At 55.6% G+C, this 14,910-nt stretch overlaps 1 protein-coding gene across 1 annotated transcript in view; it reads left to right on the top strand.

Annotated features, from left to right (window-relative positions):
- The window catches only part of TMPRSS9 (transmembrane serine protease 9), a 30,270-nt gene extending 21,305 nt beyond the window's left edge, over window positions 1-8,965 (top strand). Inside the window, exons 11-18 of the mRNA XM_070373978.1 lie at window positions 907-1,078; window positions 1,545-1,816; window positions 2,368-2,504; window positions 4,614-5,010; window positions 7,004-7,175; window positions 7,830-8,095; window positions 8,217-8,353; window positions 8,804-8,965. Of these exons, the coding sequence (XP_070230079.1) occupies window positions 907-1,078; window positions 1,545-1,816; window positions 2,368-2,504; window positions 4,614-5,010; window positions 7,004-7,175; window positions 7,830-8,095; window positions 8,217-8,353; window positions 8,804-8,965 (1,715 nt within the window). The remainder of the gene's footprint in view (window positions 1-906; window positions 1,079-1,544; window positions 1,817-2,367; window positions 2,505-4,613; window positions 5,011-7,003; window positions 7,176-7,829; window positions 8,096-8,216; window positions 8,354-8,803) is intronic.
- The last annotated feature ends 5,945 nt before the right edge of the window (window positions 8,966-14,910 follow it).

Here is a 14,910-nt window from a genome sequence, read left to right as displayed (position 1 = left end):
GTCGGATGGATTTGGTACTGGCTTTCTGAAGCACTCTGGGGAAGAGATGGGTGATTGATTAGTGATGTCTGTCAAGTGCATGGGCAAAGGCATGTGGTCAGCCTTCACATTTACTGCCCGATTCACTGGTAGCTCAGCAGTAAAGAATCCACCTGCAATGCAAGAGACCTGGGTTCAATCCCTGGGTTGGGAAAATCCCCTGGAGAAGGAAATGGCAACCCACTCCAGTATTCTTGCCTGGAGAATCCCATGGACAGAGGAGCCTGGTGGGTACAGTCCATGGGGTTGCAGAGTCAGATGTCACTGAGCATCAGCAAAACTCAGGCCATCCAGGAGGGTGTACTCAGAATATCCTGAAGGTTCAGCAGGGGGCCAGTGACCAATGTGGGGGTGGGCAGGGTCAGAGAGAAGCTGAGTTGAGGCTATCACAGACATGGCACCCACAGGCAGCATATGCACTCTCCACCTGTCTGGACCATGTGGTTTCCGAGGACCCACGTCCAGGATCCCATTGCCCCATCTGATGCTGACCCCTCTTTATGGTCCCACAGACCTGCGAGGCTGAGAACCAATCCAAACTCTGCCTCATTTAAATACCGCCTGCACCTGCCCTGCCCCCAGCTCCATATAACCAGCTCTGTCCATTGAGCCGCCTGGGTTGTGCTGTAGGGGCTGCAGATGTGTGTCTGCTGCGCTGAGGCTGGTAGGACCGGGGCCTTTACGAACTTGCCTTCTCTTCTCACCCACATCCCCCGCTGGACGAGCACTTAGGGCTCCTTAAGTCTCGGTTTCCTCATCTGTGTGATGTGCCACTTCCCAGCCAGAGACCCGGGGTCCCCCTGGAACCAGGGTGGTCCTGACGCCAGCAGGCTGAGGTGCCTGGACCCTCCTGTCTTGTCCCTGCAGAGTGTGGGGCCAGACCAGCGCTGGAGAAGCCCACTCGGATCGTGGGGGGGCTTGGGGCCTCCTTGGGGGAGGTGCCTTGGCAGGTCAGCCTGAAGGAGGGCTCGCGGCACTTCTGCGGAGCCACCGTGGTGGGGGACCGCTGGCTGCTGTCTGCCGCCCACTGCTTCAACCAGTAAGGCCCCCTTGACTCCCCCGATATCACCGGGCAGGTCCCCCACCATCAAATCCCCACGTGCTCAGAGACCACTCAGGACCGAGGGCTGGCGGGGGGAGCGGCCTCCCCTCCCCACCAGGCTCACGTCTAGATGCAGATGGGGTGAGGTGGTTGGGGGGCAGCGTGAAGAAGTAGGGGACTCTGGGGGAGCAGCTTCCGGGAGGAGCCTTGTCTGTAGGGGACACAGGGGCCAAGTATTTGAGGGGACAGTCCTCTCCCCTTTGCTCAAAGGCGGCAGCATTGACCTCTGATGGTCACAAAGCCGTGGGGCCTCTCATACTTTCTTGTCCCAGAAGGAAATGAGGCCCGGGGTCAGGGGGCTCCCTGCCTCACCCTCCCCGGGGCCTGGGTCCCCCAGCTCTGCCTGGTGCCCTGGGGGCTGCAGAGGTGGGGGCGGGGAGTCTAAGCGGCCCCTTCCTGGCAGCACGAAGGTGGAGCTGGTGCGGGCTCAGCTGGGCACCGCGTCCCTGTCGGGCGTTGGCGGGAGCCCCGTGAAGGTGGGGCTCAGGCGGGTGGTGCTGCACCCCCAGTACAACCCCAGCATCCTGGACTTCGACGTGGCCGTGCTGGAGCTGGCCAGGCCTTTGGTCTTCAACAAGTATGTGCAGCCCGTCTGCCTGCCGCTGGCCATCCAGAAGTTCCCTGTGGGCCGCAAGTGTGTGATCTCCGGGTGGGGCAACACGCAGGAGGGCAACGGTGAGCTCCCCGTGCCCCCTGGCCTGGGGCTCTGATCCCCCTGCTTGCAGACCACTCACCTTTCCACTACCTCAGGGTTTCAAACTCCGGCCTAAGGCAGCTGCTTTTTATTTTATAGTTTTATTGGCACATAGCCACACCCACTCACTCATAGATGGCCCCCTGGGGCAGCAAAAGCAGAGCTGAGTGGTCTCCATGGAGACTGGCCCATAAAGTGGACTGTATCTACTATGTGGCTCTTTGTGGAAAAAAGTTGGGGGACCTTGTTATACCACGCATAGCCCCCCACCAAGAGTTAGTGCCTTCTTTGAAGTCTGAGTAGCCCCCTGCAGGGCACCCACGGTGCTAGGGAACCCGCTTGTGGGCCATGGTGAGGCTCTTGGGCTCTGGGGTCTACCTCTGTCTTGCTATGTGACTTAACATACATCCCTGCGAGGACACGAGCCTCCGCGCCTCCCTGTGGGTGGGTGCGGTTGTGGTCAGAGCGAAGCCCTCGCTTAACAGTGAGCCCTCTGTAAATGGCCCTGGGTGGGTGCTCCTTGTCTTGGCAGCCACCAAGCCTGACCTCCTGCAGCAGGCGTCTGTGGGCATCATAGACCACAAGGCATGTAGCGCCCTCTACAACTTCTCACTCACGGACAGGATGATCTGCGCCGGCTTCCTGGAGGGCAAGGTGGATTCCTGCCAGGTGAGTTCAGGAGGGACCCGGCTGAGAGGGACCGTGACAAGTCCTGATTTAAAAGGCTGCCTAGCACATGTTAACTGAGAATACATGAGTATGTAAATGACCACCCTGTCACACCTGACATGTGGGTGACCCATTTTTAAGGGGAAACCAATTGGATCCAGAACATAAAAAGCTAGCTAGACCACGCAATCAGGGCCAGAGACACTTACAGGGAAAAGAAGTCCAGGGAACGCCCTGGCCTGGGGCTCAGTCCCTGGTTAGGGAACTGAGATTCCAGAAACCACGCGATGTGGCAAAATAAATATAAAAAAATATAAAGAAAGAGAAAAAAAATGCACAGACCAGTGTTACCTAGAAGCATAGACACAAAAAAGCCTAACAAAAAGCAAATTCAATTCACTAGGGTATTAGGAGGAAAAACATCACAGCCAAGGTGAGTCGATCTCAAAAATCTCGGCTCCACACAGGAGACTCTGTCAATGTTATTCAACGCATTTGTACTTTGAAGAAGAGAAATAGGATCATCTTCAAAATCAGAAGAAAAGCATTTGAAACACAACAGAAACCTACAGCAAACATGATGCTTTAAAATCATTTTACTGGAGTATAGTTGATTTACAATGTGTTGGTTTCTGATATACAGCAAAGCGACTCAGTTATATATGCATATACTTTTCATATTCTTTTCCATCATAATTTTAAAATGCTGAATATAGTTCCCCATGCTATACAGTAAATCCGTAATCTGTTTTCTGTTTAGTAGTGTATATCTGTTAATCCCTCCCTGACCCTTCCCCTCTGGCAACCACAAGTATATTCTCTGAGAGTCTGTTTTTGTAACTTGTGTCATATTTTAGATTCCACATATAAGTGATACATGATATTCGTCTGACTCATCTCACTTAGTATGATCATCTCTACGTCCATGCATGTTGCTGCAAATGGCACGATTTCATTCTTTTTTGTGGCTGAGTAACAGTCGATTGTATGTACATACCGCATCTTCTTTACCCGGTCCTGCCAGTGGACATTTAGGTTGCTTACATGTCCTGGCTATTGTGAACTATGAACTTTGGGGTGCATGTATCCTTTTCCAGTTAGATTTTTCGCCTTTCCTGTATATATTGTCCAGGAATGGGACTGCTACATCATATGGCGACTCTCATCTTTTAAGGACCCTCCCTACTGTTCAGAGTGGCTTCGTTAATTTACACTCTCAGCAACACTGTAAGAGGGTTTCTTTTTCTCCACATCCTTTCCAGCATGTTATTATCTGTAGATTTTTTAAAAATATGATGGCCATCCTGACTAGTGCGAGGTGATACTTCATTTTTTTTTCACTTTTCCATTGTAGTTTTGATCTCCATTTCTCTAGTAATTAGTGATGATGAACATCTTTTCATGTTCTTATTGGCCATTTGTCTTCTTTGGGCAAATGTCTATTTAGGTGTTCTGCCCATTTTTTGATGGGGTTATTTTGTAGTACTGAGCTTGTGTATTTTGGAGATTAAGCCCTTGTCAGTTGCATCGCTTGCAAATATTCTCTCCCATTCTATAGGTTGTTTTTCATTTTATGCTTCGCTGTGCAAAAGCTTGTTAAGTGTGATTAGATCCCATTTGTTTAATTTTGCTTTTATTTCTCTTGCCTTGGGAGATTGACCTGAGAAAACATTGGTAAGGTTTACATTTTGCCTATGTTAACTCTTCTAGGAGTTTTATCGTGTCATGTCTTACACTTAAGTCTTTAAGCCATTTTCAATTTATTTTCGTGTAGGGAGTGAGGAGTGAAATTCTAACTTCATTGATTTACATGTGGTTGTCCAGCTTTCCCAGCACCACTTGCCTCTTTTTCCCACTTTATATTATTCCTTAGGAGGGCTGTTTTTTTCTTCAGGGTTTTCTGATGTTTTGTTGCCAAGGCAAAAGTAAGAGCCATCTCAGCTCAGAGGGGTGACCTGCTCCAGGTCACACAAGGTCCCGCAGTCCTGCCTGGGTGTGAGGCTGGCTCCACTGAGGAGCTGCTGCACTCGTGGGCATGTGGGAGGGCCTGGCAGCACTTCCACAGTGAGGATGCTGGGTGCTCAGCCAGCCCTTTGCCTTCCTTTCCAGGGTGACTCTGGGGGACCCCTGGCCTGTGAGGAGACACCCGGTGTGTTTTATCTGGCTGGGATCGTGAGCTGGGGCATCGGCTGTGCGCAGGTCAAGAAGCCGGGTGTGTACACCCGCATCACCCGGCTCAAGGGCTGGATCCTGGCCACCATGTCCTCCCACTTGCTCCCCACGGCCCCGCTGCCCACCACGAGGATGCCCACCAGCAGTCATGCCACCAGGACGACAGCAGGCCTCACAGTCCCGGGAGTCATGGCCAGCACACCCACTCCCTGGGCCACCAGCAGGGTGACCAGTCAACCTGCCGACAGGACCATCACAACTGTGACCTCCACCCCTAGGGGCCAGACACCACTGCCCCCAGCTCCGAAGACCACGGTGGGCGCCCAGCTACCAGGTACCTGGGGGGATGGAGTGGAGCCTGTGGGTGGCAGGTTATTGTGTCTGTCGTGGGGGTGTGTCACCGCGACCCAGCTGGGGGCCTAAAATGTTTGTCGTCTCCCGGTGCTGGAAGCTGGAGTCGGAGATGGCAGTGTGGGCAGGTGGCTGCCTTCTCCCCTGTCCTCAGGTGGTCTCCCCTCTGTCGGTGTCTGTGTCCTAACCTATAGGACCCCAGTTGTACCAGATTAGGGCCCACCCTATTACTAATAACCTCATTTTACTGTAATCATCTCCAAACAGTCTCATCCTGGGGGTCAGGGCTTCCACTTAGGAATTTCGGAGGGGAGAGAAGTCAACCCATTGTGGCCCCGACTCTGCAGATGCACATGTTAATGGCCAGTCCCACAGGATCCCGTTAGGGTCTAAGTGGGGACAACTCGGCAGTAAGTAGCCGAAGATGTCATGACAGAGAACGTGGCCCTGGGCTTGTTTGGGACATTATTAAATATTAATCAGAAACATATGAAACTGCTGTGTTTGTGGGTCAAAAATAAAAGCCCCATCAACTGTAGGCAATTTTCTGTGGCTGAACCAGATGCCAGAGGCAGTATCCTAGGCTTTGGGGGAGAATGGGGCCTGTCCCCACTTCCACCACCCCCAACATTCACAGAGCCCAGGCGGCCTAAGTCCCCAGACATAGACCTGCACCCACAAAGTCAGGTTTATGGACTCACTACAAGGCAGGCCACACCCCCAAAGAACCATGGGGAAACTCACCAGAGGAGAGGCCAGCGCTGTGGGGTGTGGGGACAGAGCAGGTGCTGGGCATGCTGGAGTGAGCTCAGAGCCAAGCAGACCACGTGTGTGTGTGTATGTGGTGGGGGTTATCTGCACCCCGTGCCTCCTGGCTTCCACTCAGGGACCACAAGTTTAAGACAGGTGGGACGTTGAGCCCAGAGCCCCTGCGAATCAGGTCAGAGTCTGTGTGATTCCTCTGGATCCAAGGGGACCTCTGCTAGCTGCGACTCCCGCAGGCTGCTCAGAGGAGGGTGTTGACACTGCAGAGCCGCAGTGTGCCCTCAGAAAAACACTGTGTCCTGTTAACCCTGCGGCTGGGTCTGGTCTCCAGCCCAGTGACGCCTATGAAATTTTCCAATAGCTACAGTTCTTACCATGGGGCCGGGAGGTGGAGGGAACCCTGAAATGGCCCATGTTGTTCTACGTGGGGTAGTGTTTCCAGGAGAGGGGTGCAGCTTTGGCCGAATTCTCCAGGCCTCCTGGTCCCAGGCAAGCTCCAGATAGGGTCAGGTGGGCCAAGGTAGTGGCCCCCCTCTGTCACCACCTCCAGGTGTGGGCACTGAGCCCTTCTGCTCCCTGCAGCCTCTGTATCTGCTGAGGGGGGCAGGGGAAACAGCTGGGTGGTGGGGACAGAATCAGATGTATAACCTGAGCGTCCCTTCAGCTGGTGATGGGGGCCCTGCAGCACCCCCTTGAAACCACCCATTTCTTCCTACTCTCTTGTTCTGAGGGTGCACCTTGTGCTGGGGGTGGGGGGGTCCACAGGATGGGGGACACCCTGGGAAGGACCCCAGGTCACTGGGACTCGGGTAAAGAGCCCATTGCCGGCATCCAGGAAGACAGGCAGGGCCTCCTGGGAAGCCGCTGGGTGTGCGAGGGCTTGGGAGCAGCAGGGAACTGGACTCCTGGGGACTGAAGGCTGCCTGAGAGGAGTCGGGATGGGAGGGGATCCTGGCACGGAGCCCCAGCTGGGGAGGTGCGGCGCCAAGGCTAAGGGTACAGGAAACAAATGCATTTCAAACATCTGGGACCAGAAGAGGCGCTGGTAGGACCAGGCCCAGTGTCCCGTGGGTGGGGCGTTTTCCTGAGGTGGGTCTCCTACCCCACTCCTCTGCCCTAGCACAGCCAGGCAGGGCTCCATGGTGGGGCGGGACAGTTGGCATGGAGGAGGCACGGGCCCTCTGACCAGCAAGCACCTGCCTCTTTCGCAGACTGCGGCCTGGCGCCGGCTGCGGCGCTGACCCGGATCGTGGGTGGCAGCGCTGCGGGCCGCGGGGAGTGGCCGTGGCAGGTGAGCCTGTGGCTGCGGCGGCGGGAGCACCGCTGCGGGGCTGTGCTGGTGGCGGAGAGGTGGCTGCTATCGGCGGCACACTGCTTCGACGTGTGAGTCCTGAAGGTCCTGGCCCACGTCGGTGGTTCACCAATCCCAGCCCCTGAAAATTCAGAGCGTGGCGCCTCCACCTTCGCCCGGAACGCCCTTTCCCCACACTCACAGCCCCGGGTCCCTCCTTCGCGCAAACCTTCCCTGTCTACCCACCACCCCAAACCTGGCTGCAAGGGGTGAGTCCAGCCCCCACCAAATGCGGGGTTGCAGGGGGCCTCCGGCCAGATCTCTGGGGGGCAGTGAGACACTTTCATCCCCAGCCCAACTGTCTTGGACTGGCACCACCCTAAAGGCCCTCCAAGGTGAGAGGAAGTTCCCCTTCCTGGCAGGGTGCCCAGGAGGAGGGCCGGCCAGGGTTCCTGCCTTCCATGGAAACACCCATCTCAGGATGCGCCTCACAGTGCCGAGGTCGGAGCGGTTGGGAGGTGGGACAGGGGGTCCTCCAGCCACCAGAGCCCCAACATTAGGCGGAAATGAACACAGCGTGTAGTGTCACCTCAGTGCCTGGTGGCCCCTCATCCTCCCCGCCCCCCCCAATTCTAGGGAAAAGGAACACTCAACTGAGGTCAGGTGCCGGCCACGTGTGCAGGGGAGCCCCCGATAGGGCAGGGGCGTGAGGACCCGGGCGGACGCCTATCCTTCACATCCCACAGCTACGGGGACCCCAAGCAGTGGGCAGCCTTCCTGGGCACGCCGTTCCTGAGTGGCGCTGATGGGCAGCTGGAGCGTGTGGCGCGCATCCACAAGCACCCCTTCTACAACCTCTACACGCTCGACTACGACGTGGCACTGCTCGAGCTGGTGGGGCCAGTACGCCGCAGCCACCTGGTGCGGCCCATCTGCTTGCCTGAGCCCGCCCCACGGCCCCCCGACGGTGCGCGCTGCGTCATCACAGGCTGGGGCTCTGTGCGCGAGGGAGGTAGGTGCAGCCGCCCCTCTGGGGCATCAGGAAGGATCCCGCCCAGACCCCCACTGGGGATCCCTGTGGTACCGAGTGGGCACACAGCCGTACTAAGTCCCGTCTTGCCGCTTGCCTGCAGGCTCCATGGCCAGGCAGCTGCAGAAGGCGGCCGTGCGCCTCCTCAGCGAGCAGACCTGCCGCCGCTTCTACCCGGTACAGATCAGCAGCCGCATGCTGTGTGCCGGCTTCCCGCAGGGAGGCGTGGACAGCTGCTCGGTGAGCGACTGTGCAACTGAACCGGGGGTCCCCGGGGCCCCACCCTCACGACACAAAGCCCCTCAGCTGCCCGCCCCACCTCCAGTGCACTTCCTCAAACAGAGCAGCTTTCTGCTCTCCTGGAGTTTCCCCTGAACCCCGCCTTGGCGGACACCTCTAGAGAGCCGGGTTCCACCCCACGGCATCCTCCCCCAGTCAGGTAGAGGGGTCAAGAGCAGTGGGGCAGAGGCCGTGTCTTCTCCAGGCCCACCAGGCAGGTGTCCACCAATGTCTGCCAGCTGGATGAAAGCTCACCTGAGCACTGAACCCATTTCTCAGATGGTAGTGAGGCTCTCCCAGGGGCAATGACTACAACTTACGTGGGGTCACGGAGGTCAGGCCAGCCCACCCTTGGCTGCTGCGGGGGAAGTACTGCCCGCTCTGAGTACCTTTCCTCTCTCCCCTCCTCAGGGTGACGCTGGGGGACCCCTGGCCTGCAGGGAGCCCTCCGGCCGCTGGGTGCTAACTGGGGTCACCAGCTGGGGTTATGGCTGTGGGCGGCCCCAGTTCCCGGGCGTGTACACCCGGGTGGCTTCTGTCAGAGGCTGGATCGGGCAGAACATCCAGGAGTGACCACCACATGGCTGCCCAGACCTGGACCAGAGTCGAGGAGGTGGTGGGGTGGGGGGGGGGCGTGGGTAATGGGGGTGCAGTTGAATTGCATATTTTGTTCCAATAAACACAGCCCCTCGTCTGTAGCCTGCTGGCTCGGCACCTCCGTGTCACAGCAATGACCAACTGCCCACCCCTCACACAGGGCCTACAGCGGGAGGGATGGGGGGACTTCCAGGGAGAGGCCCACCCTCAGCCTCTGGGCAGCCTTGTCTGCAGGCTCCCCTTTACATGAATAACACTCCCTGTCACCTGGGAGTCCAGGGTCACTGGGGAAAGAAAGGGAGGGGTGCTGACGCCAGTCCCCAGAGACCCCAGCAAGGAAGACACACAGGGTCCCCCCAACATACCCTCCCTCCCTCAGCGATCTGTCTCCAGGAGGTCAGAGTATAGAAGGAGCCTGGCCACAACCACAGGTCCAAACCCCAATTCTATGCTCAGGCATGAGGCTGCCTGACCTGGGCGCAGTGCCAGAGCTGCCCTGGGTCTTTGCTCTCACCCCTCCAGCCCCCACCCTGAGGAAGGCTCCCAACCCTGACTCCCCCACCTTCAGCAGGAGTGAACACAATCTCTAAGTTAAAGGGTCCCGAGATAAGAAACAGAGCTACACACACACAAATGGTAATAAATGGCACCTCCACCAGACTGAGTCTCCCTGGATGCCCACTTTATATTAGCATATTAGATGACACACCCACCAGCAGCCAGGACCAGATATTAGGGATCAAAACAGGGCAACCAGGGTGGCCCCCCTCAAAAAAGCCCTGTCTGGGGAGACTAGTGCACATGCCTCCCCAGTGTCAGCCTCTCCTCCTCCTTTTAAAATTAAATCCCTTTGGCCAGGTGGGCAAGAAGTTTACGGTTAACTAAGCTCCTGATCCCCCGTTCTCTGGTCACTGAATAAAGCTACTGTGTCCATCTCAGCTTTGGTCTCCTTATTCACCTACTGGAACCTGAAGAGAAAGAACCTCCCCTGAAGCAGAGAGCTGTGGCTGGGAGACCAGGGTCCACACCACTTAGTTTGATTACAAACTGGCACTCAACGTGGGGTCTACTCCCTCCTGTAACTCAGGGCTTACTCACTGACACAGGGGGGACAAGACCAGCTGAACCACCGGGCAGCTCTGAACCCCTTGGGCCAGTGAGGGCTACTGAATTCATCCTGAGATCTAAGAGCAGCCGAGGATCGAGCAGAGCGCTCCCCGGGTGAAGAATGTCTCCAGCCCCAGCACATCTACAGCAAGGCGGCTGCTCGCTGCAGACTGGGGCCGGGTCCAGTAGGACTGGAAACTTCCAGTCACTGACATCAGAGGGGACCTTATCACCTCAGCCCTCTTCCACAGCATCTCTGCTCCCAGCCACACAAGGACTGGGTCAGATTTTAGCCAGAGACCTAGACCACATGGTGGGTGCCGGATGTGGTGGGTGCCAGATGTGGTGGGCGCCGCATCACCAGCTAGCCAGCAAGGCCCCAGGGAGCTGGAGACAGACTAGAAGCAAGGGCTCCCGGGAGGCTGGGGAGGGGGGTTGTGTGTGTATGTGTGTGTGACCAAGCTGCTAGCCACGCAGAAGTGCCACTGGGGTGCACCCTCCATAGCTGGACATCACTGCCACTAAGAGAGAACTCATGATCTTTTGAACTGTCACCTGGCCCCAGTATAAACCGGCGGAGGGGGAGAGCTGCCCAACCATGCTCTCTAAATCCTAACACCATTTCCCAACTGCATCTCTACCACCAGCATCTGAAGAACATGGGCCAAGACCTCATTCCAGTTTCTCACTGTGCTATGCATGAAATGTGGGGTTACTTCTAACCTCCCTCCTGGTATTGGGGCCCCAGCCTGAGGGTCCTCATGGCCTCCTCTCCCACCCAGGGCCGTGTTCCTCTTCCACCGGCTCACCCAGGACTCCTGAGTCACCTATCCCACCTCTCCTGGTTCCCATGCCTTCTACTCTCTCCAACCCCCATCTCTCCACACCTCCTAGGGGGATCAGTCCATGGCACACCCACCCTCTGGGCTCAGTAGGCAATTCCTCCCTTGGGAGGTCCCCAGTGGAGGGAGCAGTGTGACCGCTGTATATGTAGCCCTCTTCTCCCAGATCTACAGGACTGAAAGGGCAGATCCAAGGGTTTGGGGGGCCCCTAAGAGGGTCCCCTTAATTTAGTCCAGGGAATGTTCCAAACCTGTTTCCCCACTTAGTGAACATTTTATTCTCCTGGGGAAGAAAAGGCACTGATTATAACCCATACAAAGGAGGAAGCTGGTAAGACCCATCAAAGTCATGCCAGACACGCTCTGTGGTGTGTTAGTCGCTTAATCGTGTCTGACTCTTTGCAACCCCATGGACTATAGCCTGCCAGGCTCCTCTGTCCATGGGATTTCCCAGGCAAGTATACTGGAGTGGGTTGCCATTTCCTTCTCCAGGGAAATCTTCCCGACCCAGGGATTGAACACAGGTCTCCTGCACTGCAGGCGGATTCTTTACTGTCTGAGCAACCAAGGAAGCCCATACCAGCCTGGAATTCAGGCTGTTTCCAACACAGACCCCACGTGGGACCATCAAGAGGAAGATGGCCAGCAGCACCTCACTCTCAGGGATGTGATTTGTAGGGTTCCTGGAATGCCTCATGGAATGCCTTCGCGTGTACATGAACGTGAACCTGGGGTCAGTGGGTGGGCAGGCCATTCTTAACAACTTACTGACCACAGGTGGATGAATGCGTCTTTTGTTACCCGAACATTATTGACTGGAGACATTTCAATATTCACTTACATAACAAATCGCCACAGACATTAGTTCCTGCAAAAATCCCTTGGTCAATAATGTGCAAAGTCCCATTTCACTTTCCAGAGTGTCCAGACATTAGAACATTATAGAAGCTGGAGACGGGCCCCCATGCCCACTTCCCGGGGGTGGAATCAGCATTTAGGGTGTTCAACTGGGACCTGGAGGCAGATGCCAAGGAAGACAGACAAGCGGAACCAACAGCCAGTAACCTGGCTTCAGCTATTTGGCCCCCCAAAGGGACTATGTGGTATCAGTGAGTCGCCCTGGCTTCCAAAGACCACAGTGGGGAGCAGAGCTCAAAGCCAGTCATCATGCACAAGGGCTGCAGCAGGGCCGCCGGGGGGGTGACCCACGGCAACCTGGGTCATCCTTGCCGGCTGCACACGTTTAAGAGGACTGAAGGTGCCCAGGAGCTCCTTGGGAAGCCTTGGCTGTCTGACCACGGGGGTAAAGCGGTGGACTTTCTAGTGGACATGGGGCGCCACTCTGTCTTGAACACTTGACAGGATAGAATGAGTGAAGATAAATGCGGAATGATGGGAGTAGAGGGGAAGCTATAGGAACAGAGCTCCCAAGTGTGACTCGGGAGAGGGTCATATCACTCTTTCTTGTGTGTCCTGGAACACCTGCTTTCTCTAACATGGAAAGACATACTATAGAAACTGGAGGCTGTGGTTTATCTCCAAGACAAACACCTCAACACTGAAACCCCTTTGACTGTGGAGTCGCTTCTGTTCTGTCACCCTAGTGCTATTGCCCTTGCCAAGAATTTTTTTTGGTGGGGAGCCCACTGAGCAGCATGTGGGATCTTAGTTCCCCCACCAGGGATCAAACCCCTACCCTGTGCATTGGAAGTGAAGAGTACTAATCACTGGACCACTGGGGAAAGCCGTTTCAAGAACAATGGCCTGATTAATCTTGAGGGGGTTACTTCCTCTGTATGGTCCCGAGATCAAAGCAGTCCATCCTAAAGGAAATTAATCCTGAATAATCATTGGAAGGACCAATGCTGAAGCTCCAACATTTTGGCCACCTGATTCGAAAAACTGACTCATTTGGAAAAGACCCTGATGCTGGGAAAGACTGAGGGCAGGAGGAGAAGGGGACGACAGAGGATGAAATGGGTGGATGGACAGGAGTTTAAGCAAACTCTGAGAGACAGTGAAGGACAGGGAAGTCTGGGGTGCTGCAGTCCATGGGGTCGAAAAGAGTTGCATAGGACTTAGTGACTACACAGCAACAAGCTGAGGATTGCAGGCACCTTGAGTCAGAATAGGAGCTATTCTCCAATGAGTGCTGTGTGTGTGCTAAATCGCCTCAGTAGCGGCCAACTCTGGGACCCTATGGCTATAGCTCGCCAGGCTCCTGTCCATGGGATTCTCCAGGCAAGAAGACTGGAATGGGTTGCCACTCCCTCCTCCAGGGATCTGCCCCACCCAGGCATGACCCCACCCTGAGTCTCATGTCTCCTGCACTGGCAGATTTTTTTTTTTTTTTCAGATGTGTTCTTTACCACTAGTGCCACCCAATGAGTGGATGACATTCTGCCAGTCCATGAAAGAGCTGTCTGCCACAGCACAGTTAACATTGTAAATCCCCTGGCTGAGAGAGGACCTCAAGTTTCAAAGGAGAAAACTCAACCCTCCCCCAGCAGGCAGAGCTTTGAGGGCTCCTCAGAGCAGAGGGGCCCAGGGCACAGTTGAGGGAGAGGAGAGAGGGGCCTTGTCAGAGGGCACCCCCAGTACAAGAAAGCAGCTCTGGGGTTTCCTGGGGATGGCCGGGTGGGTTCTGTTGTATAGGGATCCCTAACTTTAGCTTAGATTACTAAGCCCTGGTATGAACAATTAAAAGTGAGGGACCGTGGAGAATGAAATGGCAACCCACTCTAGTATTCTTGGCATGAGAATTCCATGGACAGAGGAGCCTGGCGGGCTACAGTCCATGGGGTCACAGAGTCGGACACAACTGAGCACAAAACGCACAGCAGATTGCAAAGACTTTAATATGAAAAAGAAATTTTAATGTCTCAAGAATAAACCTTTAAAAAAAAAAGGGAAGGACCAGGCTTCCTTGGGGGCTCACTGGTAAAGAATCCGCCTGTCAACGCAGGAAACATGTGCTCCATCCCTGGTCTGGGGAAGGTCCCACATGCCACAGAGCAACCACTGAGCCCAACCACTGAGCCCAGGGGCCGCAGCTACTGAAGCACATGCCCTCTGGAGTCCACGCCCTGTGACAAACGCGCAAGTGCAAGGAGAAACCTGTGCACTGCAGCTGGAGAGAAGTCCCCGCTCTCCCCAACTAGAGAAAGGCCCACGCAGCAACAAGACCCAGCATGGCCAGAAATAAACAAAAATTTTTTAAAAGTGAAGGAGCCTGACCCTTTAGAGTGGACCCCTGACTGTGACCAAGTGCTCCTGGAACGTTCCCCACATTAGCTTCATGGGACCCATTCACAGCTCCATTCACATGCATGTACACACACATACGGAAGAACTCACCAAGAGACACACACACACACACAGAACTCACCAGGAGAGCCACGTACACACACACAGAAGAACTCCCCAGGCCTCTGACTCAGGCTGCAGCCTATTCTGAACAACTGAACCAAAGTTCTGAAGGACTGCCTTGTGCTCACAGGCTGTAGCTGTTAATTCTCGGCTCCTGAGAGAGGTGAGGATTAACTTCTGGATAGCTCCTGACCATCTGAAGCTCCCCACCCCACTGACCATGTCCAGCCGTTCATAAGGAAAGAAGCAGGGGGCAGACAGGGTAGAACCCAAGTTGCACTTCTAGATGACCTGCTGGTGACGGGGGCCCTGCAATGTCCTCACCACGCCTGCCTGCACCCTCAGCCAGGTCCAAGGTTAACCTGTGATCGGGAGGAAGTCATGGGACAGGGTCACCCCCGGAGGCTGGACCTGCAGAATCCGAGTGTTTCACCCATGGAAGGAGCTTCACAAAAGATGGAAATGCAAGGGAGGGCATGCCCTGGGTCTATCACTCTAGCAGAGGACGCTAAAGCTCTGCCCTCTGGCTGCTCTGCGTACAAGCCAGGGCACTAAAGTTGGGGAAAGGGCAAGCTGTCTGCAGCTACACTGACTCTAAAGCCA

This window comes from Bos mutus, chromosome 7 (genome assembly GCF_027580195.1).
Source record: "Bos mutus isolate GX-2022 chromosome 7, NWIPB_WYAK_1.1, whole genome shotgun sequence".
In the NCBI taxonomy this organism is placed as follows: Eukaryota; Metazoa; Chordata; class Mammalia; order Artiodactyla; family Bovidae; genus Bos; species Bos mutus.
Note: the sequence above shows the minus strand (reverse complement) of the source record. Positions and strands in the feature narration are given on the sequence as shown.